This window comes from Prionailurus viverrinus, chromosome B1 (assembly GCF_022837055.1).
Source record: "Prionailurus viverrinus isolate Anna chromosome B1, UM_Priviv_1.0, whole genome shotgun sequence".
NCBI classification, from domain to species: domain Eukaryota; kingdom Metazoa; phylum Chordata; class Mammalia; order Carnivora; family Felidae; genus Prionailurus; species Prionailurus viverrinus.
Genome location: NC_062564.1, coordinates 5,450,597 through 5,475,933, shown reverse-complemented (window position 1 = coordinate 5,475,933; position 25,337 = coordinate 5,450,597). Strand labels below are relative to the sequence as shown.

The following is a 25,337-nucleotide window of genomic DNA, read 5'->3' as shown; positions in this document are numbered from 1 at the left end:
TCCACAGCATAGAGGAAGGAAGAAGAGAGAACAAATGTGGGAAAGAGTGGGGTCAAAAAGGTAGGATGTCAGGAGAGCATTCTGTCAGAGGAGGCACGGCTTGAGAGTTTTTGCACTTCTCCCCTGTTCCATCCTTGGTATCTCCATGCCCTCAAATGTGACGCCAAAAAGTATGAAGAATGCAAAATAGAGATATCTGGTTGACCCATACGTAGAGGAGGGGATGTGGAAAAACGAGACCAAGGTGAAGAGAGCTAATTTCCATATTATAAGTGCATATGAGAGCTGACTCCTTTCCTTATGAAAACTGAATTGGTAAAAAAAATAAATAATTTCAAATATTTAATCTATAAAAGCATAAATACTCCTTGTACAAATTACATCATGTGTTGCTATTTTACCTGAAATATTACAGAGGAAATGTTTTATGATGAAATGTTTAAAATATGTCAGAGAAGTATTACAGTTCTGCAGTTTAAAAGAGAGGCAAATGTTGCCCTCAGGTCCCTTAGTTCTAGAAGTCGTGGCTTTGTGATTGAATCTTTTACAGGTGGAACTAAAGAGAGAGAGGGAGAAAGTGTAGTCTGGCAGGCTTATGAGGTTCTGCCACTGCTTTGTTTAGTTGTTGTAGATCTGTGAAATGGTAATAATATTCCAGAACTCTCATGAAATGGGGGGCAGATACATGAACATGACCTAACATTTGGATGAGGACTCAGGTACAGAGACCATTAGACTGGTGAATTTTTCTATGGCTTGTGGCGAGACGGCGAGGAGGTAGATGGTTTGGAGCTGTTGGGAAGGTAAAAGCAAAGTGGCCTTTTTTCCCTGTGGGTTTTTCTGTGGATACTCTAATTCAGTTCATGAGTGAAAGAATAGGCCTTTCTACAGTAAAGTTTGGAGGGAGTTTCTCGACTGCTAAAGTGTGTTCAACAAAGTTGAAGAGAAATAGGAACAGCAGACACTATGTGAAATAGTGAGGTCGAACTACTATGTTTGAGCCCTGCCCTCGGCATTGTCTGGATTATAAGATTGAGAGGCAAATGGGCATTGACTCTCCTTGGGAGTTCCAGAGAGCGTGGTGGGAAGGGGAATGCTGTTCACTGACCCTTTGTGTGGCTTCCTCTCAAAACTGGTCAAGGACCTGAGAAAACAGAATTTGCAATTTGAAAGAAAGTAGGAAACCTTGAGATTTTCACTCCTAGACATTAAACTTAGACTACCAATTAAGCACCTTGAGGTGCCTTCCAGTGAGACCACAGGCAAATCACTTTACCTTCTCTGGACTTTATATCTTTCATTTAAATTTAAAAAAAATGAAAAGAATACCCATCTTCCCATGTGAGGTAGTTCTGGCAGGAAAGTAATGTTTGTCATGCAGAGTAGAATCGGTGAGAAGAAAGCACATTGTTTAGAGACTTGATGGTGAGTCCGTGTATTTCCTATTTGTTGACTGTTACAGTCTCACTGTGCAAAAGACATTTCTGAATTAAAGTCCAGCTGCTGAACCCAAGACGGGAGGTTCTGAGAGCGTATCACACTGTCTATTCCCTCAGGTGGTGAGATTTGCGGATTGTCCGCTAGGGTAACCTGTGGGCCATCCTCGGTGTGCTGTTGATGGCTGTCTCAGCTTGCCCTTTGTTAAAACCAGAGAACCCCAGTGCTCCTACTGGTGGGAGGCATCTGAGAAGTCTTCTCAAATGCTGTCCTATCAGACTCAGCCTGAAGGAGGAGCTCCCGTCGCTACAGATCCATCTGACTTCTCATGTCTTACCACCTTCCTCAACTTCGCTGCTAAGGACGAATGCTGGGGCACCACAGGCATACAGAGCCCCCTCTCCATCTGGCAAAGGGACGTAACAGGCAGAATCCAAGGGAGGCACATGTCCTGAGGGGCCTTTGCTAGGATGGTCAAGACTTTGACACTTTAAGAAGCAAAGGCTGAGCTGGAGATTGGAACTCAACAAGAATACTCCTGGAGGTGACTTCATATCAGACATTACCTTTTTTTTTTAATTGGTTTAAGTGCATAGCAAAATTGAGGGGAGGGCACAGAGATTACCCATAGACCACTGCCCCCCCCCACATACACATAACCTCTTCCATTATCGGCATCCCCCACCCGAGTGGGACATTTGTGGGAATTGATGAAGCTATAATGAACATCACAATTATCCAGAGTCCACAGTATACATTACAGTTCATTCTTGGTGTGGTACCCTTTATGGGTTGGAATGTAAAATGACATATACCCATCATTATAGTATCAGTGTCATATTTTCACTGCCCTAAACATCTTCTGTGTGCCATGTATTCATCCTTCCCCCAACCTCAACCCCTGACAGCCACCCATCTTTTTCCTATCTCCATAGTTTTGTCTTTTCCAGATTGGCATGTAGTTGGGATCTCACAGTCTGTAGCCTTTTCAGATTAGCCTCTTACACTTAGTATTATGCATTTAGGGCCTTTCCATATCTTTTCATGGCCTGATGGCTCATATCTTTTTAGTGACACCTGACAGTTTATCATTCATTTCTTTGAGGTTTCTGCTGGGCTATAGAAGGTTATTTACTATTACTTATCCCTCCATCAGCACCTATAGGTTCCTCAGCTTCTGACAACCCACCCCCATGATCCCCATTCTCTGCCCCATGAAGGGCAGGGATCTTTTCGACTTTGCTGTTTGGTAAGTGTTTTCCCCAGTATTTGTTCTATATCAGGAGCTATCATTTAGGAGGAAGGAGGGAGGAAGGACAGAAATAAGGGAGGAGAAAGGAAAGGACTAGTCCTTATTTAGCCAATGCTCCAACCACCATTCAGGAGATGGTCCCTAATATTTCCATATTTTTACTGATAGGTACACTCACCATCAAAATGTGAAAATCAGATTAAAATGTTGTACTTAATTCTTTTTAGATACAGGAGTTGTGGGGTGGGAAGAGACACTAACCACTCAAGATTTCCACTAGATGAGTGAAAAGAATACCTCTCAGTATGTACAGCAGGGGCACTTTTGATGCCCAGATTTTGGAAATTAGTTGGATGTGAGTATTTGCATGGTTAAACTTGACTGTTTGTGATATAGAGCTAATGGAAAAGGTTTGAAGATCTCTTTGAGGTTGGAGCAGTTATATCTGCACTAGGAAAACTGTACCACGTTGCCTCTGGCTGTGTGAAACCCACCTGACCTGGCTCTCCGATGGCTTCTCTCAGCCACGTGAGGGGTCAGAGAAGGCAATGGGGTTGACACGGTGGATATCCGTGTCAGTGTGGGGAATACAGTGGGCAGTAGGCTCAACGTTATGTAGGTTAGGGGATGCATGTATACGTAAATGTTAGTGCTGTGATGTTACTTAATATGAAAACCTTTGCCAAGTATTCCCGTATAAACAACCGCCACAAATGAGATTAACTGTTCCATGAGTTATTAGGCGCTTAGGGGAAATTCCCATGCCATCAGATAATAAGCCATTTTCATAACACTAATGGAAAACAGAGGGGGTGGGCTTATTGGAGTAGCACCTTAACACCATAGGGCCCTATATCAATGGGGAATTGTCTCATGAATTAGATTAAGATATTTTGTTTCTTGTGTACGTGTCTGCAAGTCCAGGGGAGATCCTAAAACAATGCCACGATTTCTGCAGATAGCTCCAAACTCAGCTACCCTCAGTAAATAATTAAGTCTGCATTAGGAGTTTGAGAAATGGGCCACTAACCAATGTCACAGGAGTGGAACGGGTGTTTGTTAAACATGGTGAATTGGAATTTCCTTAAAATGTCTCATTAGCAAGCTTTCTTGAAAAAGTAGAGAATTCATATGACCAGAGCACACCCTAAGAGGGTTTCTGTATTAAGGAACTTTACTGACAATCACCAGTTTTTATGAAAAGTTACCGAACTGTGTCAAGGAACCTTACTGACAATTGCCAGTTTTTATGAAAAGTAAGAAGTTACTGAACTCTCACAGGAAAGGATATATCTTATTGTATAGTCAACCTCAAAACCTTAAGAATGCTATTTAAAACAGTATTGCGTATTTGTGTGTGTGAATGTGAATGTGTGTACCTGTCTGTGTGAGTGTGTTCAGGGAAAGGCAGAAAGTCCTCTAGAAGCCAAGTGCGGCAGATTGGGTAATTCACTGTGGGGGTGGGGGAGGAAATAACTTTCCCTCTATACTGTTAGATTCTTCGCTGAAACTCCCTGATAAAAGACAGTTTAACCAGAGGAAAACAAACAGTTAATAAAAGAGGTGCCCAGAAAAACTGAGTAGTTCCCAGAGATGGCCCAAGCCACCACCTTAGACGTCACCTCCAGCTACAGACAGAAGACAGGTGTGGGAGGGACATGCTAGTTAGGGAGGTGACCAGGAAAAGCAGGGCCAACAGGGGTATGGTTGTTTTGCACATTAGATCACTGCGCTTTGGGATCTGCTTGTCTGTGGTAAGAAATGTGACACCCATTGTGGGTGTGGCAAAGGGAATGAGGGAGGGGGAAGGGGCCGGGACAGAATTCTTGTTGGCGGTTGCATTTGACATTCACAAAGCAGACTTTGGGTGAGCTTTGGGGACAATGAATTAAAGCTTCCCCGAAAGCATAACCCGTGCTATTGCTTATACACACAAGAGTATAAGTGCGTGTGTTGGTTCTTGTCAGTGTGTGTAGGTGTGTATTCACTCATTTCGTGGATACACCTGCTCCAAGGAGGGAAACTGCACACAAATATGTCCCATTAGCTCTCAAACATGTGATGTTGGTTTCTTTCCTTTTATGTGTACATAAGGACCGATGATGTACTTGATTTCTGTCTCATACCCTGTCTCATTTGCAGGCTGGACGGCACCCTGTACGTTCTCATTTCCACTACGGGAAGTTCAGTCTCTTACCTCATGTGTATCCTAGTGTGATCTCCTCGGTTGGAAAGATGCTGTGTGAATGTGGAAAACTAAGTGGCTTTCCTCACCTGTGTGCCAGAGGGTTCCAGTACCTGCCTTGGCCACCTCACAACAGGCCTTGAGCTCAGACAAATAATAGCATCGTTAGAACCAGGAAAATATATAGCACTATACACATTTAAATGTTTTATTAGGTACGCCTACAGATTCTATTTAAATCTTGAAGGGCTACACATCATCATTTCTCTTGCACCAAAGCAAAATAAAATAAGCCTAAATAGACCCTGAATTCCTCTCCTCGAATGGCTAATATGAAGAATTTCCTACTATTTTTGCTTGTATTAGATGAATTTATTCTGCTCTCTATAACAACTTACTTTTAGCTTTTAAAGAGGCAAAGCATCCTAGCTTCCCATTTGAGGTACTGATGATATCCTGAATAGATTCAAAGGGTCAGACTCACCCCTGGAATAAATTAACTGTGTGATCTTGGCACATCACATTTTCTGACTCTTGGTTTCTTTAACATTAAAATTAAGAGGTAAGAATATATGATCTCTAATGTCACCCCAGCTCTGAAATTACAGGATGTGGGTAGTTTTAAAAAAATCCATAAGACATTTTTAACTAGCATAACCATGAAAATATACAGTTCAACAAAACTATGTGGGATAAAAAACATTGGATTTTACCCAACATTCATCAAAAAAAAAATCCATCCGTTTGCCAGAATAGATGATTAACTGCTACTTCGAAGAAAATCTTGAACCATCTTAAGTATGAGTTTTAGAGATGCTTACATGTTTTCCTAATTGGTTGATACGTGATTTAAAACAAAATAAAAATAAGAAAAAAACCCCACACATTTTGCCATCTGTTTTCTTAAAGAATATTCTTGTCTTTCACCCCCTTTTATCCTTCTGGATATAGAACTAATACAAGTTACAAGTAGGACAGTTGGCATCAAAGTTGAAGTAACCCGTCTGTTAACATTGCTAGATTTTGTAGGTAAAACTAGCTGGCATCCAACATTTGTTACTTGAAGAACGAGTTCAGGATTCCCACTGACTCGCTAATTGTGAGTGATGAGGAACTTTGATTGGTGTCATGAGACTTTCTTTTATGTTTTCTCCATGAGCCAGATTACCTTGGCAAAGCACAGAGAACCCTTTTCGCTTAGTTTACACTTGAACTGCCTTTGCAAGGATTCATCCTCCTTCAGGTGGCCCTGTGAAATTGGTCAGCCTTGCTTGTCCCATTGCATGGAAAAATTAAATGCCCATCCCCATACCACACATTTCTCCCAGGGCTCAGACTTTAAGTGGAAATCAGAACCAAAAATAGAACAGGAAAGGGATGATCTGAGTCCAAACTCAGAGTCTTTAACAGCTGAGAAGAAAAAACGGTCTAATTCAAGTCCCAGAGTTACTACAAAGCTAATTTAACTTCGACACCACAGCCAAGTGCTATCAGGAGAAGTAAAGTATTACAAGCAACATCATTGCGAAAGGCTTTAAAGAATGTTTTCTTGGTCTTAAAGCTACTTTGTCTTCTACAAATAACTTCCATTTCAATGAAGAAAAGTGGCTCCAGCACTTAGCAGGCTTGATAAACAAGCATGAATAATAACAGTAATGATAAATTGCTTTGCTAAATCTATACCCACATAGTCTTTTGTACATTCTAGCAGGAAAACAGTTTGTGTTATAAGTCCATTTAAAAGGAATAACGAGTTTTCAGCGACAACAAAATGGTTTCAGCTGTCTTACTGAGTTTTAGGGTTACCTGGCAAACAGGAGGATTCAGATGTCAGCCGATCCTTCATTATCTTTACATTTCTTTTATTGAGCCTAACTGGCGTAGAATCACCCTGGTAAATTTGCCATAAATGAGACAGCGAAGGAATAGGGACATCTCATTTGTCAATAATTCAGATTTCAACAGATATTCACAAGAATTCCAGATGTGCAAGTTTCTGAGTCAAATGCAGTTTAAAATATATCTGCTGCTTTCAGACGAGGAAAGAGAAAAAGGGAAAGGAAAGATAAATTTAGAAGATATTATAAATGGTATTTTCCTGCCTGTGTTGATTTCCAGCTTAAATGCATATGTGATAATTATCTAGCTTGATTTTCACAAAATGATAAAATGGATTTACGTTGATAGAGAGAAGCTAGTTTCATCTGTAAGAACTTACCCAGTGCAGAGAGAGACACCTCAGAGTAACAGCTTAGAAAGTGAGACACAAGTTATGGCTGAGGAAGGAAATGTAGCATCTCCAGCAGCTAATACTCTGGTCTGCCTAACAGAATATCCCAATACCCTGCAACCAACAGAAAACAAACAAAGAACCAATGGATTCAGCACCATCATGGTGACCACACTGTGTCCAGTGCAGTGGCCGGTAGTATGTTCCACGCGGGGCCTTGGGACAGGCGATGTCGTATTTAGAAAACGGTTGATTCACTACAGGGTATTACAGCTGCCTTAGATATCGAACTTGGTGTTGTGAGATAAAACTCTGAAAGTCAGGCCATCTAAGTATTGGAAGCTCCCTGGTACTTCTTGACGCCATGAAAAAATATTTTGTAAGCCTGAAACAAGTAACCAGTGCTGATGAGTAATGGATGTTTAAACATAAAATGAAAGTGGTTCATCCAGACAATGGGATAGTATTCAGAGCTAAATAGAAATGCACTCTTGAGTCACCTGGGTGGCTCAGTCGGTTAAGCGTCTGACTTAGGCTCAGGTCATGATTTCACAGTTCGTGAGTTTGAGCCCTATGTCGGGCTCTATGCTGACAGCTCAGAGCCTGGAGCCTGCTTCGGATTCTGTGTCTTCCTATCTCTCTGCCCCTCCCCCAATCACTCTATAGTCTCTCTCTCTCTCTCTCAAAAATAAATAAACATCCAAAAAATGTTTTAAAAATGCGCTCTCAAACCATGAAGAGTGGCAAGAGTTCTGAATGGACGTGGCTAAGTGAATGAAGCCAATCATACGTATGTACTGTATGATTCTAACCCTATGACCTTCTGGAAAAGGCACAACTGGGAAGACAGTGACAAGATCAGTGCTCGAAAGTTCAGGGGAGGGATGAATAGGAGGAGTGCAGAGAAATTTTAAGGCAGTGAGACTATTCTTTATAATGACCAGTACATATCATTACCATTTGTGCAAACCTATAGAATGCACAATGCCAAGAGTGACCTCTAATGTAAACTATGGACTTGGGGTGATAAGGACATGTCAAGGTGAGTTCATGGATGGTAACAAATAGACCAAATGATGGGGGCTATTGATAGTGGGGGAGGTTGTACATGTGTGAAGGAGAAGGGGTATATGGGAACCCTCTGTACTTTCCACTTAATTTTTCTGTGAACCTAAAACTACTATATATGTGTGTGTATAATTTATATATGTGTATTATACATAACATACATTTTATATATGATATAATATATATGACTTATGTATATACTTATATATTATATATATTTATATTAATATATAATATATATTTATGTTATGTATATTAATATGTATTATATATATATTTATTATATATATTTGTATACATGATAAATGGGAAAAATTTCAAATGCAGCCATCCAGGTTTTCTTGTTATTCACATTATTTTATTCAAAGTGTGAGTTGTGCTACATATTAGCCCATCATCAAAGTAGGATTCAGTAGGCCCTCCATTAACATGTTTAGTAGACTCAATAAAAACATAGGAAAGTTCTGCTAAAATGCAGCATATCCTGTGTGTTTAATGTTTGATAAAAGCATCTACTAGTTTAAAACGTTGTCTGATGAATGGTTCAGAATCCATTCATTCATTGCATTGGTTGAAAATTTACAGGGCACCTGGGTGGCTCAGTCAGTTGAGTGTCTGACTCTTGATTTGAGTTCACTCATGATCTCGTGGTTCGTGTGATCGAGCCCCACATGGGCTCTGCCCTGATAACACAGAGCCTGCTTGGGGTTCCCTCTCTCCTCTCTGCCTCTCTTTATCTCTCTCTCTCTCTCTCTCTCTCTCTTGAAATAAACTAAAAAAATTTACAATGTACGCAGCACTGTTTTCAGTTTTTTTTCTTTTTTTTTTTTTTTGTTTATTTATTTTTGAGAGAGACAGAGACAGAATGCGAGTGGGTTAGGGGTGGAGAGAGAGGGAGACACAGAATCCGAGGCAGGCTCCAGGCTCCAAGCTGTCAGCACAGAGCCTGATGCGGGGCTCAGACTCACCAGCTGTGAGATCATGACCTGAGCCGAAGTCAGTAGCTCAACCGACTGAGCCACCCAGGCGCCCCCTCAGCACTGTTTTAGTGCAATGATCTTGAAATGGCCTGAAGAGAATCAAACCCTTGCTTTTCTGGACATTTCATTCAGGTTGGAGTGTTAGGTGTGGTACAAAATGGCACAATATCTATTAAGCTACATGATAAGAACTTGTGAAAATACAGAACAGTGAAGAAGATAGTACAATGACAAGCAGATATAATTTGGAGTAAGGTGGTCAGGAAGGCTTCACTGAGGAATTATATTTAAGTGAACTTGAGAAGGAGGATAGGGAGCATGCAATGTGGATATGGATGTGGATGGAGAACATTTTAGGCAGGATATACAGCCAATGCAAAGTAAGACAAGAGTTTGCAGAATGGCAAGGAAGCCATGACAGGTGCTTGCTAGAAAGAGCAGGTCTGATATTGGTACGACACGCAAACAGAAAGGTAACACGAGAGCTTTATAGATCCTGCTGTTGTGTTCAGCTCAGACTGTTGTCAAATGTTGTCTTTTACACTGTGAGATAGGAAGCCGTGAGCAAATTTTGAGCACAACTGAGTGATATGATTTGATGAGCATTTGTAGATCCAGGTTTCCAAAGAGCATCTGCTTTTAGAACGACAGAATAAGATGAAGAAGTGTAACACGGTACAGAAGATTGCTCAAGAAGCTACATGAATTCAAATACAATAAAAATGGACAAGCAAAGATGCAACTCCCACAGGTACACTGCTCACAAAGCACTTACCTTTCCTTCCTTCACTTTCAACCTGCATCTTGGGATCTTACCTTTCCTTCCTTCACTTTCAACCTGCATCTTGGGATACAAGTGTTGTCTCTTGTAGACAGCACATCATAGGTTTTGATATTTTTATCCAGGCACACAGCCTCTGCATTTGAATTGAAATATTTAGCCTACTCATACTTAGTGTAACTATTGATCTGGTTGGAATCATGCCTCAATTTTGCAGTGATCTTAAATGTCTTATTTATGTCTTAGGTTATTTGTTCTTCTATTTATCGTTATGTGTTACACAGATGCTTTATGGTATGGTACATTATCTTCTCTCTTGCTTTTTTTAGCTGTGTGGTCTTATTCTTAGTTTTAGTGGAGGCACTAGGGATTACAATGATTTTTTAAACATATTTATCATTGGTACATCATCATTGTATACATGTTGTATATATTCAGTGTGTACAAGCTGAAGTTTTGATACACACATACACTGTGAAATGATGCACGATAGTGATATCAAACTCATTACCATGTCCATCACCTACCTCTACATGGTTACCATTGGGTGCGTGTGTATGTTTATATGGTGAGATGATTTAGTTTATCCTCCTGGCAAATTTCACGTATAGAATACAGTATTTCTAACTATTGTCTTCAGAGTTTATTCATCCTGCGTAACTGAAGATCTGTACCCTTTGACCAACACTCCCCTCCCCCTAGCTTCTGGCAACCACCATCTTACTCTGCCTTTACAAATGTCACTGTTTCAGATTCCACACGTAAGTGAGATCATACAGCTGTGTGTGGCTTCTTTCACTCAGCGTAAGGTCTTCCAGCTCTATCCATGTTGTCATATATGGCAGCACGTACTTCTTGTTATAAAACACAATAACATTCCATCGTGTGTGTTTGTGTACCTATGTATGTATATCTCATATTTTCTTTATCCGTTCATTCATTGAAGGATATTTAGGTTGTTTCCATAGCTTGGCTATTGTGAATAACACTGCAATGAGCAGGGGGATGCAAACTGTCTCTTTGAGATCCTGGTTTCAATTTCTCTAGACATGTACCTCGAAGTGGGATGGCTGGACCATACTGTAGTTGCTCCATTTTCCATTTTTTGAGAAACATCCATCTTGTTTTCTATAATAACTGTACTAATTTACATTACTGACAGCAGTACACAAGGGCTTGCTTTCTCTACATTCTTGCCAATCCTTGTTATCTTTGTTCTTTTTTGATAACAGCCATTGTAATAGCTGTGAGTTGATACCTCGTTGTTTTATTTTGTGTTTCTTTGATGATTAGTGATGCTGAATACCTGTTTTTATACTGGATAGCCTTTGCATTTCTTCTTTGGGGAAATGTCTATTCATGCCCTTTGCCCATTTTTAAACCAAGTTATTGTAGTTTTGATAGTGACTTGTATGAATTCCTTATATATTTTGGGTATTAACCCCTTATTAGATATGTGGTCTGTAAATATTTTCTCCCACTCCATGGTTTACTTTTCTGGTTTCTTTTTGTTGATTGTTTCCATGGCTATGCAGAAGATGTTTACACTTAAATTCTTGTGTTTGTTTTTAATTTTTTTTAACATTTATTTATTTTTGAGACAGAGAGAGACAGAGCATGAATGGGGAGGGTCAGAGAGAGGGAGACACAGAATTTGAAACAGGCTCCAGGCTCCGAGCTGTCAGCACAGAGCCCGACGCGGGGCTCGAACTCACGGACGGCGAGATCATGACCTGAGCTGAAGTCGGCCGTTTAACTGACTGAGCCACCCAGGCACCCTTCTTGTGTTTGTTTTTAAACACACACAAGGGTTATCCAAGTGTCTACAGAGCTCAGCCAGGTATTTGGCCAAGATTGTATTTAAACACTTCAAGTTTATCAAATTCCTAGTTAGTCTCTGTTATGGTTGGGGACACATTCAAGATCTCCTCTCCCTTGGTTTTCCCTATTCTGGGCTGTATTGGCTCTCCGGAGGGCCTGACCGCATAACCCAGTCTTGGTGCCTCCCCGACCCAAATTTCATTTATCACGTTTTGTAACAAATCTTGTGGTTGGCAGATTTACACCTGTCATTGATAGAACTGGGCATCAGAAGTGATTGGGTCCAGGCAAGATGTCTTGGACTTCCCCCATTCTTACCCCAAACTCTCATTAGCTTTTTAAAAACAAATGCTTCTCAATTTGTGTCTTCCTTTCGTTGACTGCCAGCCCCACAGAATTGTTGCTTTTGATCTAAACCCACCCCTCCCTGCTTTAGCGTTTTGTGATAACTGTACCATAGAAGGTGCTAGACATGTAAATTATATTATACTGTCCATGTCGGGAGGTGAAGTAAAAGCACTGATTTATGTTAGATTTTATTTAATGACTCAAAGTTGCATATGTAATCCCTAGTGATACCACTTAAAACCACAAAATCAGTTATAGCTACAAGTGTATTATAATAATAATGCTTGATTAGTAAGAAAGACAGCTGAAGCACAAAAATTAGCTGAAACAGAAAAAGAAATATTAAAATAGCATATAAACCTTATTATATCGAGTGATGGAAATGGAATATGGAATATATATTTGATTTAAAGGACAAATATTGTCAAAATACTGTTTATAACATACATACTTTAAATATATTGAGAATAAAAGTTGGAAAATGAAAAGATGTAAAAGAAAATCAAAGGCAAAAACTATAAGAAATATTCCGCCCTCCCATCCCACTATCAGAAAAATATACTATGGAAAGGAGAATTACTTGAAAAAATGGGGTGGGTGATATTTCGAAGTGATTAAGGTGCTAACTCACCTGGAAGATATAAGCCCTAAGTCTTTAGGTACATAATAATGTAACTTGAAAACATATAAAATATGATTTTACAGAAAAAGAAGAACCACAATGAGTATTAGAAATATGTTAAAGGAATAATAACGAAGATACATGAAATCTTTGTGGAGACACCAAGAAGTACACTGAGAAAATTTATACCTCTTAAGTAAAAATTACAACAAAATCTGAAAATACGAAGTACCCATTTTAAGAATTTTCAAAAAGAATAGCAAATTGAACTCGGAGAAAGTAGGAAGAAAGAAAAAATAAAGGAAAGAGCAAAACAAAATAAGAATATAGCATACAATATAAAAACCAGTGAGGTAGAAATTTGATCCTTTGAAAACCTTAATACAAATTGATAGACGCTTGCAGGACTGATAAAAAGTAAAACACAATGAACAGACAAATAGATAAAAAGGTAAAGCACAAATTAAAAGTAGATTACAAGATGGAAACTAATTTTTGCAGACATTAAAAAATAAGACCTTATCATGCCAAATAATTTAAAACTTTAAGAGACAGTGGACAAATTTATAGAAAAAGTACAATTATTGACAAGAATAGACAGAAAACCTGAACAATTCTATAGTCAGGACACTGAAACTGTAACTAAAGGCTTTTCCTATAAAAAGAAACATCCAGAATCATACAACCTTCCCAATGAATTTTTCATACCATTTACAAAGGAATGACAGGAGTATTTCCATTATCTCTCACAGAAATTAAAGGGAAAGAAGAGAGAAGTTTGCAACACCTTTTAGAGAACGACATAAATATAACAAGAATGTGGCAAGAAAGAAAAACTGGAAAGTTACAAGCTCATTGCCCTTATGAAAACAGAGCAAAAGAAAAAAAAACTAGCAAATTTAACTTAGCAATATATAAAGATGGTCTCAGATCAAAATCAAGTGAGTTTACTCCTGGAAGCATTCCCTTTTAGTTTTGTTTGTTTGTTTGTTTGTTTGTTTGTTTTTAACACTTGATGATTGATGTCATGTTCCTCATTAAGTATATAAAGGAATGAAAATCATAAGCTCATAATAGTGGATGCAGAAGAAACATACAATAAAAGTCAAAGCTTTTATTTATATCAATTATAAAAACATGATCCAAGTATAAGGAAAAAGAGAACTGCCTCAATCTTATGAGGATGGTCAAAACAACAATAAGAAAAACACTGTAGTATACACCATGCTTATTGGCAAATTATGACATTGTTTCTTCTGTGATCCATAACGAAATGGGATGTCTGCTCTCACCACTTTTACACAGAATTGTCCAGAAGGTCACAGAGAAATAGAGCTTGGAATGGAATGGAAGACCTACCGAACATAAGGTCTGAACGTAAGGACTAAGAATATGATTTTTAGAAAGTCCAAAGGAATATGCAGTCTATATGAATGGAAAGCACCACGTTAACACAAAAGCCCGTTTAAGGCCAGATAAAAAGGAATTTTATTTCTCTACACTAATAGCAAATAATCAGAAAATGAAATGTTAAAAGGATACTATTTGCAAGGCTTCATAAAGCATCAGATGAATACAAATACATCTGACAAAGAGGCACAGATCCTACAAACAGAAGCCTACAGGACGGATGGAAGTCAAAGAAAACCTAAATAAATGGAGGGATACTCATTGCTTCTTGGATCGGAAGACTTAATATGTACACACTCAGTTCTGCACATACTTGTCCAAACATTCCGTGCAGTTGCAGTGAAGATCCCAGAAGCGAGTTTGTTTGTATGTTTGCATGTATTTATGTGTGTACGTATTGACACTGGCATACTGATCCTGAAATTCATATTGGAATTGAAAGGGTCAAGAATGACCAAGATAATCTTGAATAAGAAGAGCCAAGTTGAAGGATTTGGGGCATCAAATATCGAGACTTATTAACACAGGTAGGATCTTTAAGACGGCAGTCCTGGCACCGAGGTAGATAAATGGATGAGACGGAGTGAAACGCACAGATACAGACTCTGCAAGTGTTCTGTCATCTGATTTATGACAATCATGCCCCTGCAGTGTAATGCAGAAGGATCGTTTTACAACGAATGACACTAGACCAATTGGATATTCATTTTTAAAACTCTTGACACAGGAGATGATACATAAAAATCTATTCCAATTACTTCAACAAGTTTTATGAAATGTGATTTGACACCAATTACTTAAACAAGATGAAAAAAAAAGATGAACCATAAGGGAAAATACCAATAAATTATACTAAACCGATACTTCTTAACGTAGAAAGACTATTAAAGTGAGTGAAAAATCAATCCAGAGAGTGGGACATGATATTAGTGATACTAATACCTGGCAAAAGACACAGAAACAGAAAAAAAGAACTTCTAAAACCCTTACAAACAACAGATCACCTAATAGAAGTGTAAGCAAAAGATGATTTCGACATGGCCAATAAATTTTTAAAAGTGCTGACTTCTGTAATTATTAGAGTAAGACAAGATAAAACCCACCAAAGTGGCTTACATTTACTGAAAATACCAAGGGTTCATGAGAGCTAGTAACACCAACTCTTTGCCTGGGTTAGGGTTAACACAAGCGTGTTCATCGGGCAAAGTCCATCAAGCAAGAATGGATCTGTGCTGTTTTGGAATGAAGCAACCCTAGACATGGAACTGCCTTGTGTTGAGAAGGCCGTAAGGAGAGCAGGTTTTGAGCAAAATGGCGGACAGTTGGGCTTAGAGTCTGTTGTTTGGGGTAAATGCATTAAATATTCAGGCGCAGATATTGAAAACGCTGTTGTAAAAGCAACCACAGCTCTGGAATTTGGCAGATGACGTTGATTGGTCATAAAGCAATAATATGCGTGTGAGACTGACCGTGGACTTTAGGACACAGCTGTTAATAAGCTCCCCAGGGGCTCTTTTTCTGTTTGAGTGGTTGCCCTGAAGGCCAGATGGGCATGGCTGCCATAGAAAATAGGAGGTGAGAGAGTGCGGACAGCTTTATTAAGGACCTCTATGTAAAAAGGGAGTAGGCAAATTTAGGCATGTAGTATCCGACATGACTTTTTATTTATTTTTTTAAGATAAGAGAAATCAAGTAAGTCATTGTCCTGGGCTTTCTCAGCAGAGAGAATTATGAAATACATGTGTATACTAAGCCATTCATTGGCACATATTTGTAGTTCTTTATGAAGTTTTTATTAATTTTTAGAGAGAGAGTGTGAGCAGGGAAGGGGCAGAGAGAGACGGAGAGAGAGAGAATTCCAAGCAGGCTCTACGCTGTCAGCACAGAGCTCAACGTGGGGCTCAAACCCAGAAACCAAGTGATCAAGACCTGAGCTGAAATCAAGAGTCTGACACTTAACCGACTGAGCCATCCAGGCACTCCCCTATTGCTGAATCATCTGTCAGGAATGAGCACGTGTCTGTGGTCATATCTGTGTCCCATGAGGACACACTGACTAGAGGTGCCTGCTCAATGTCCCCGGGTCATTGTCTGAACTGTCAATTCACTCTTCAGCAGTAACAACCTGGTCATCATTATCCACAATATACTTATTTGTTGAATTTGAATACACCTACAAAGTTTCAGAATGGTTGACCTGCACCCTGTGAGAAATAACTATTAACTAAATTATAGCGTTAAGATACAACTGCTTTTGTCTTAGCTTTATGGTATGGGGTCAAGAAATGGCTTCCCAACGTCCTCTATCTACCCATTGTAGTGACACTTTCCATTTGTAAGAGAGTTCGGTTGCTTTGTTAGTGTTCATGTAGCATTTTTTGGATCACCTCACATGCTGGTTGTTTTTAATGGCTTAATTTTGGGTATGGGAAGGACATGTGGACCATTCCTACGGTTGTAAGTGTCAGGGCTGTACAAAATTTAGATTCAGAGAGGTATTGCTTCTTCCTTCTCCGTGCTACTCCACGCCTCCTTCTTTCCACCCCCTTCCCACCCATTTCCTGTAGGAAACCAGTTGCTGTGTTTCCTCTTTTATTCTCCCTGATTTCTTTTTTTCAATGTTTTTATTTTAATTCCAGTTCGTTAACACAGAGTGTTATATTAGCTTCAGGTGTACAAGATTGTGATTCAACAATTCCATACCTCCCGGTATTTCTTTTGCATGAATGAGAATACATTCATGTATTTACTGTATGTCCCTTTTCACATAAAAGCTGGCATGCTATAAATACTCTTTTGCGCTTTGCTTGTTTTCCTTAACATCACATTCTAGTAAAATCACATTTATTTATAAAGATCTTTTTTAAAAAACAGGTGAGGAAAGCAATGCATTGTGTAGACATCACAGGCTATTGGTTTTTCAAATGCTCTCCACGTAGGGGAATTCAGATTGTTTCTCAGAAATGTGGAATTACAAACAGTGCTGCATGAAGAAGATTGTGCATTTGTATTTTTGTAGTGTTGGTGGTATCTTCTAGGTAGATTCTTCAAAGTAGGATTTCTGTTTCAAAAGTTAAGCGTATATATAGATCTTTGGTTGTCTAGTTTTCTTTACGTACTGGAAAATTTCCCTCTAGATGGATTGAAACAACTGGCATTCTCATTAATAATATGTGTTTCTACTTCCTGATGGTATCAGGAGCCAAATGTGTTGTCATATAATTAAAAAAAATGTGTACCTTAGTCTGGTAAGTGAGAAGTATGTGTTATTTTACTCTGCATTTCTCTAAAAATGAGTGAGTTTGAACATTTGTTCATATACTTGAAGGGTATTTTTCTTTGTCATTATGAATTGTCTGTTTATCATATTTTCACATTTTACTGTTGGGTGTTTAGTTTTTTCATCCCACAGTGTTTAAGAGTTCTTTGTATATATTCACTCTGCCAATAGTGTATGTTGAGAATATTTTCTTCCAGAGCATCATGCCTTTTGATTTTGCTTATGGTGTTTTTGTCCTGCATTTTTAAAATGAATTTGTGTGTGTGTGTGTGGCAGCATTTATCAGTCTTGTCTTTTTTGGCTGTAGGTTTCCAGGTATTGTTAGAAAACCATTCCCCACGCTAATGTTACACGGGGATTTATCCGTGTTATTTTCAGGTGCTTGTACCGCTTTAATTTTTACATTTAGTTCCCTAAATATAAACTGGAGTTTATGCTTATGAATGATTTGAGATATATATCTAATTTTGTACTTTTGCAGCCAACTATCCATTTTTCCCAACACCATGTATAAAAGAGTCCAATTTTACCCCTGTGATTTCAGATACCCTTTGATTATATTATAAGGTTCCATGCACATTAAGGTCTAATTCCTGACTTTCTCTTCAACTCCACTTGTCTGTATGTGTATTCAGGCACCAATACCGTAATGTTTTAGAAATGGAAATTTTATGTTTGAATATCTGGCAGAGATAGTCCTTCCCCATAGTTACTCTTGTTTTTTTTTTAAGTTTATTTATTTATTTCAAAAGAGAGAGAGAGATGGCAAGAGGCAGAGAGACAGAGAGGGAGAGATTGAGAATCCCAAGAAGGCTCCATGCTGAACGCAGAACCCTAAGTGGGGCTCAAACTCAGGAACTGTGAGATCATTATCTAAGACAGAACCAAGAGTCAGTGCTTAACAGACCCAGCCACACAGGCAACCCCCATAGTTATTCTTTTTCGGTGTTTAGCTGGCTTTTCCTTCATGTTTGTTATTCTATCTGAACTTTGGATCAAATTAACTCCATTAAATGGCTTACAGATATTTTTATTGAAATTGCATTGAACTTAATTTAGGGAGATTGACAACTTTACAATTTTTTTTAATGTTTATTCTTTGAGAGAGAGAGAGAGAGAGAGAGAGAGAGACAGAGAGAGAGAGAGAGAGAGACAGAGAGCACAAGCAGGGGAGAAGCAGAGAGAGGGAGGGAGTCACAGAATCTGAAGCAGGCTCCAGGCTCTGAGCTGTCAGCACAGAGCCCAATGCACAACTCAAACTCATGAACCGCGAAATTATGACCTGAGCTGAAGTCCGTCACTTAACTGACTGAGCCACCCAGGCGCCCCAGGAGATTGACAACTTTATATGGTTGAATTGTCCTTTCTTTGAAGAGGGAATACTTTCCATTTGTTCATATCTACTCATGCCTTCCAGGAATTGTTTTCAGATTTTCATTCTACAGGTATTTGCACATAGGTTTTGCACATTTCTCATTACTTCTTTTTTTCTAAAAATTTGTTTTGTTGCTACTTTAAATGTACTTTTCTCTACCATCATGTTTTAATGTTTTAAATTTGGGGCACCTGGGTGGCTCATTCGGTTGGGCGCCCACCTTCGGCTCAGGTCATGATCTCACAGTTTGTGGGTTCGAGCCCTGTGTTGGGCTCTGTGCTGGCAACTCAGAGCCTGGAGCCTGCTTCGGATTCTGTGTCTCCCCCTCTCTCTGCCCCTCTCCCACTCATCTCTGTCTCTCTCTGTCAAAAATAAATATAAGCATTTTTTAAACGTTTATTATTTCTATGGGGGGGGATTTTTGTATGTTACTATTATAGTCTGCTACTCGACTGAACTATTGTAATGTTTTGTTAATGTCACCATGAACATTCTAGGGGTGCGCAGGTTTACCGTTCTATAAGCTACAATTGTGATAGCATTACTTTTCCTTTCCGTATTCTTTTCATTTTTTCTTTTGAGAGAGGGAGTGAGCATGTGAGCAGGAGAAGGACAAAGGGAGAGGGAGAGGGAGAGGGAGAGGGGGAGAGGGGGAGAGAGAGACAAAGAGATTCTTAATCAGGTTCTATGCCCATTGCAGAGCCCAACTTGGGGCTAGATCTCATGACCACGAGATCATAACCTGAGCCAAAATCAAGTTGGACACTTAACCGACTGAGCCACCCAGGCACCCCTTCCTTTACCTATTCTTATACCTCTAATTGACTTCTTTTGTCTAGTTTTACTAGCTGATCGCCTAAGAAGGATGCTAAATCCTGGTGGAGATAGCGACCATCCTTATCGTTTTCCTAATCCATGGTTGTAATGCTGATTGTGTGATTTTTCTCCCCAAAGTAAAATAAGACTCTAGCTTTGTGTTTAAGATATAAATATATCTTATACATACACAGTTATACACACATACCCTTATATGCTGTGTACATCTGTATACACATATATAATGATACACATATCATGTTAAAGTAACCATGCCTATTTTCATGGTGTTTTTATCATAACTAAGTGTTGGGTTTTGGCAAAGGGTCTCTGCACATATATGGAAGTGATCATGTATTATTTTTTTCCCTTGCATTTGTTAATATTGTATAGGATGGTCCTAGATCTGTAGTATGGAATTAAGCCTGAATTCCTGGAATGCAGGTTGGTCATGGAATGTTATTTTATCAAAGTGGTAAGAGTTTCTGTTCTCGAATATTTTGCTCCGAATTTTTGCATTGATATTCATGAGTGTATTAGTCTGTAGCTTTATTTCTTCTGTCTTTATCTGTGTTCGATAATCAGTTTTATACTTGCCTCATTAAAAAAAAACTACAAAAATTTCCTTCCCTTTTAATGCTGCAGAATCATGTGGAAGCTACTGGGAATACCTGTGGTTTAAGTTGAGTTGAAGTCCTCTTTGAAACTCTTTAAGCCTGGTGCCTTTTTCTGTAGGAACCTTCCTTCTCAATTTTCTCGATTTCTTCCACAGAAACCTGTCTGTTTAAAATCTGCAACACCGTAACTTCTTAGGAAGCTATCCATTATATCTAATAGTACATCAAATTAATTTACATGGAAATCATCAAAATCATCTCAATTGCTATCAAAATGTCTTCAATGTAAATAGTTATTTCCACGTTGTCATTTCTCATTTCATACACTTGTGAACTTTCTTTTTTCCCCCGTTAATTAAATTAGCCAGTGGTTTCTATATTTTGCCGTTTTTTAAAAAGCACATTTAAACTTATTAATTAGACCTATTTTCTATCACCTTCCTTATTAATTGTATGTTTGTTTTAGGTGACTCCTTATGTTTCTTTGGTTTGTCATTCTTTTTTCTATCATTTGAATTGGGTATTTAATTCTATGTTTAGTCTTTCGGTTTTATGGATAGAGTAGTTAGGGCAGTAAATTTTCTTCTGATCGTTACTTTAGATGCATCCCCAAAATTCTGATAAGTGATGCATCATGGATGCACTTTTTAAAAATTCTTTAATTTTAGCTTATTCTTCCTTTCACCCAGAAGTTGGTTGAGTCTTTAAATTTCCAGGTAGAAGGACCTGTCTGTCATTTTGAATGACAGAATTTGAATTGGTTGCATTGTGACCAGGGCATCTTGTTTGAAAAGTTTCTGCTTTAATCGGAATGACTTATATGTTCTTTGTGTCGTATCGTCACCTTTCATGATTGTGCTGTGAACACCTGAAAATAATGTGTTTGTTGTGATCCGAATGTAGAATTCAGTGTATGTTGGTAAGAACTACCCCACTGCTATTGTGTTTGAGATCCTTCATGTATTTACTTATTTTATGTCCAGTGCCCTGCCCTGGACTGAGGATGTTATCTCCCAGTGTCCTGTCTGTGTGTTCCTACGTCTCCTTCTGTCATCTGTAGTGCTTGCTTCAAAAGGATGGTTATGGAGTTCCTTGAACCATAGATATTCACACATGGCCTGTCTTCATTGTAGATTTTAGCTTTTAGCATTAAAAAGTTATCATTTTTCTCTTACACTGACCCTAACCCTTATGTACTACTGACTGGAAACTTAGGTACTACTTTGATATCGGGACTTTTAATTTGGGGGGTACTTTGTGATCTGATCTGCCCATTTTTGTATACATATACATAATGTGTAGTATTTTCAACTTTAGGCTATATTTGATCATTCTGGGCACCCCCCCCCCCCAGGCCCCTTCATATTGTCCCTGTTCATTCTGCTTGTCTTCTTCGTACTTTAGTTGCCTCGACGCCCCCCCCCCCCCCCGCCTTCCTCCCCACGGTGTTCAGTGGTGGGAAGTGCTTTGGAAGGAGGCTGTAGGATGCTGGCATTGTATTTTGTTTCTTTTCTCTGTGATCACAGTCATGTGATCTCAGTATTCCCTTTCTTCGAGCATGGTGAAGGTGTGTGTGTGTTTGGTCCCCATGTCACATTTGGGTTTGGTGATCTGTGGAAAGCACGCACAGAGCTCAGCACTGAGTCATACTTACAGCTAAGAGTTATTACAGCACAAGGGAGCGGCATCAGCAGAGGGAAAAGGCATGGGCAGCCAAGCCCAGAGGACAAGGCACAGGCTTCCACAAGCCCTCCCCTTGAGGCCACACAAGACTCGCTTAATTCCTGCAGCAATACAAGGCCACAGCACACCTGGAGTGCTCCCTGCTGGGGACGCACAGGCCCTCTGTTGGAGACTGGTCCCAGCGGCATCCCTTGCCAGCCTATACCAACACTCCAGTGTCCTGGACCGAAAGTAGGCACTCGGCATAAGCCACACTATAAAATTAGGTTTAAGCCACAGGGAACCGTTTTATCATTTAGGGACATTTCCACATCAGTTGAAGGAATTCAAATTCCCAGTCGAGTGCCCAGATGCTAGGCTGGGAAAGCAACCTCGGAATAGATGTACTCGAACATCCTAAAGGTGGGTAGTCTCAGGCCCACACTTGTGGTTTTGCATGCAATTTTCACATCTATGAAGTTACTTCACCTTGCTGTAGAGCGGTCTCGTGATAATCGTTACCAACCACAAATAATCACTACACAACTTTGGTAAAATTTTATGATTATTTTCCTGTGTCAGCCTTTCCTAAGAAACCCTGGGAAGGGGTGAACATGTCAACAAAATAGGGATGGAAATTCTGCAAAAAGGAAAAGAAACAACAGCCTTGGGAAATTTGAAAAGAACCACGTTATTTGCAGTATGCATGTATGTTATTTTCATGACATATTTATATCTCATATTAGCACACATTATAGAACATGCATTGCGTATTTCTAAATCATGACATATTTATATTTCATATTAGCACACATTATAGAACATGCATGGCATATTTCTAAATCAAGTTAATAGGAGCCATGCGTATTTTCATACTTTTTTGAAACTTTCTTTAAGGTTTATTTACTTGAGAGAGAGACAGACAGAGAGAGAGAGAGAGAGAGAGAGAGAGAAAGCATGATAAGGAGAGGGGCAGAGAGAGAGGGAGACAGAGAGAAACCAAGCAGGCTCTGCACTGTCAGGGCTTGAAACTCACAAACCGTGAGATCAAGACCCGAGCTGAAACCAAGAGTCAGACTCTTAACAGACAGCCACCGAGGCGCCCCGAAACTTTTATATTCTAGTAAGCACTGTGGTTCTGAGACAAGGTCATGCTGGGCGGTATGGGTTGGAAATCAACCCCAATGCGTTTGGGTGCTGCTTCAGTAACATGGAAGTATGAGGGAACATCGGCTGAAAATAGTGAGGGGCGGGGCTTGTGGCTGATTATCTTCCCTTAGAGCTATTCCGACTCCATGAAACAACACGAACAGACTCAGTCAGGGAACATAGCGTGCCAGCCAAACACGGGAAAACAAAACGGAAGCAAAACACATCTGAAAGCTGGGTGTCTCCTACTGGATAGCAGGTTTCAATCCCTGGAATGAAGATGTCTTTCCTGTCTTTCAACTCTGGACCAATGGAAGCTTGCACTTACTTTTTATCCCTTGTGGGTAGTGTTCACGGCACACGTACGAGACATTGTCCTATGCATATGGTCCTATATAGCCAAACAGGTACAATTTTAAATAGGTTCCTTATATGCATGGCATTCAAGCTGCTTATCAAATTGGTAACGTGTCAAAGATACCTTTGCTCGTCAGTGACTGTGTGTATTTCTATTAGGAAGACAACTCTTTTGAAACCTTATTCATGTTACGTTTTGTCTTTTGGTCAGCAAAAGTAGTTCCGTACGCTAATTCCAAATACATTTCAGCGGATGATCTGGGTGTAATAAGACCTTCGGCGACGTCGTTGGGAAACTGGACTGGACCCACCCAGCTAGACCTGCTGTGCTGCTCTTTCCGACTCTCTTTTGCCCAGTGTTACCTCTGAGTCCAGTTCTCAGAGTCACCTAGCTGACAGCCATCTGGAAAGCAATGAATTATAGGAAGCAAAAGCGTGAGCATCAGAGTTAGGCGAATGTGCGCTGAAAACCTACTTGTGTGCACCAACTCCGAAACAAAACAGAGCCAAGCCAAGCGCTGTCTTTCAGTTGCTACAGTCACACTGCGCTGGGCAGGCCTGTTGACCCTCCCGGTGCGGCAGGTGCGGCCCCGGGGACAGCCGCGCGGTGGCGCCGCAGCAAGGCCGCTCCGAGACGCCGGGCACCTGCGGGGGAGGGGGGAATCCGGGGGTCCCCAGGACCAGCCTGCGCGGCGCCGGTGAGCCCGGGACCCCCTCAGCAGGCCGCAGGGGGGCTTCTCTCGGTCCTCGAGGCCCCACCTCCCCCCCAGAAGCTGGGCCATCTGAGGGGCAGAGCGGGGGGCGGGGGAGCCACAGCCTGGGCCCTGGGCCAGCCCCGCCTCCTGGCCCCAGGTCAGCCCGGGGTCAGCCCGGGGTCAGCCCGAGGTCAGCGCCCAGCTGCTCCCCGACGAGGGGCGAGGCCCGGGAGGACGCAGGACGGAGGACGCGCGGCGGGGACGTGGCGTGGAGCCGCCAGCACTCCAGGTAGGCCCTCGCCGCCCGCGCCCCCGCAGCCCTGCAGCTCTCGAGGACGCGGTGGGGTGGGGGGGGTTCCTTTGCAGGGTTGACTCACCTCGGGGACCCCGGGCGGGTGTCGTCGGGGCTGCGGGGGCAGAGGGCAGGGCGCCGCGTCGGGTAGGCGGGCCACGGGCGTCAATGTCCACCGCCCCGCGGGCGTGCAGGTGCAGGGGGACGACCTTGCCTGTGCCGGGTGGCGGGGAGCCGCCCTGGCCCCGCCGGCGGCGGGGGGGGGGGGGGGGGGGAGGGAACGCGCCGTGTAACTCAACCGTCTGTTGGTCGGTGTCCTCACTGGAGCCGAGTTTATTGTGCTCCCAGGAGAGTGTGTGCAGAGCTCTCAGCGCAGTGGGTGCTGTGCCGGGATCCCCATCACCGTCCTGACCCTCCTGAACACCCTTGACTCGTGCTTCACCCACCCCCACATGCACCCAGCCCGTCTGGCGCATCCTTGCAGGTTCCAGCAGCCGCTGAGGCAGGGTCCCCGAGCCCTCACGGCCACCCCCGTGGGACCGGCCACCGATGGTCCTAAAGCCAAGTTGGGCCCTGCCCTTCCCTTGCAGAGTCCTTCCGTAATCCTTCCGGGGCTGTGGCAGGGCTCCTCAGGTGGGACTCCCCGTGACGACCCGACCTCCCCTTCCCTCCCATGTCCGGCCTCAACCAGCCTGGTTCGCTTCTCATCTCTCCCGTGACCCCGGTCTACACCAGAGGTGTGAGCTGACTTTCCGTCTGCCTGGTGACTGCACCTGCCTGATGGCTTCTTTCCTTTGGGACTAATTCTGGGTCTCTTTCTCCGGACCCTGTCGCGCCTGTTAACTTTCCATGGAACCATCGGAATCCCGTAATTGCTTTTCCTTCATAGGCTTTTCATGCCCCCTGAAAGTCACCTGGTTCCTTGTCTGTCCCTGTCCCCTCCACCTGCACTAGATTTAA

The 25,337-nt window shown here is 41.2% G+C and overlaps 1 protein-coding gene across 1 annotated transcript; it reads right to left on the bottom strand.

Annotated features, from left to right (window-relative positions):
* Nucleotides 1-24,265: 24,265 nt before the first annotated feature.
* Nucleotides 24,266-24,853, bottom strand: LOC125163808 (formin-like protein 20). Its single transcript, XM_047856007.1, has one exon. The coding sequence runs from the start codon at nt 24,851-24,853 to the stop codon at nt 24,266-24,268; it is 588 nt and encodes a 195-aa protein (XP_047711963.1).
* Between the last annotated feature and the right edge of the window lie 484 nt (nt 24,854-25,337).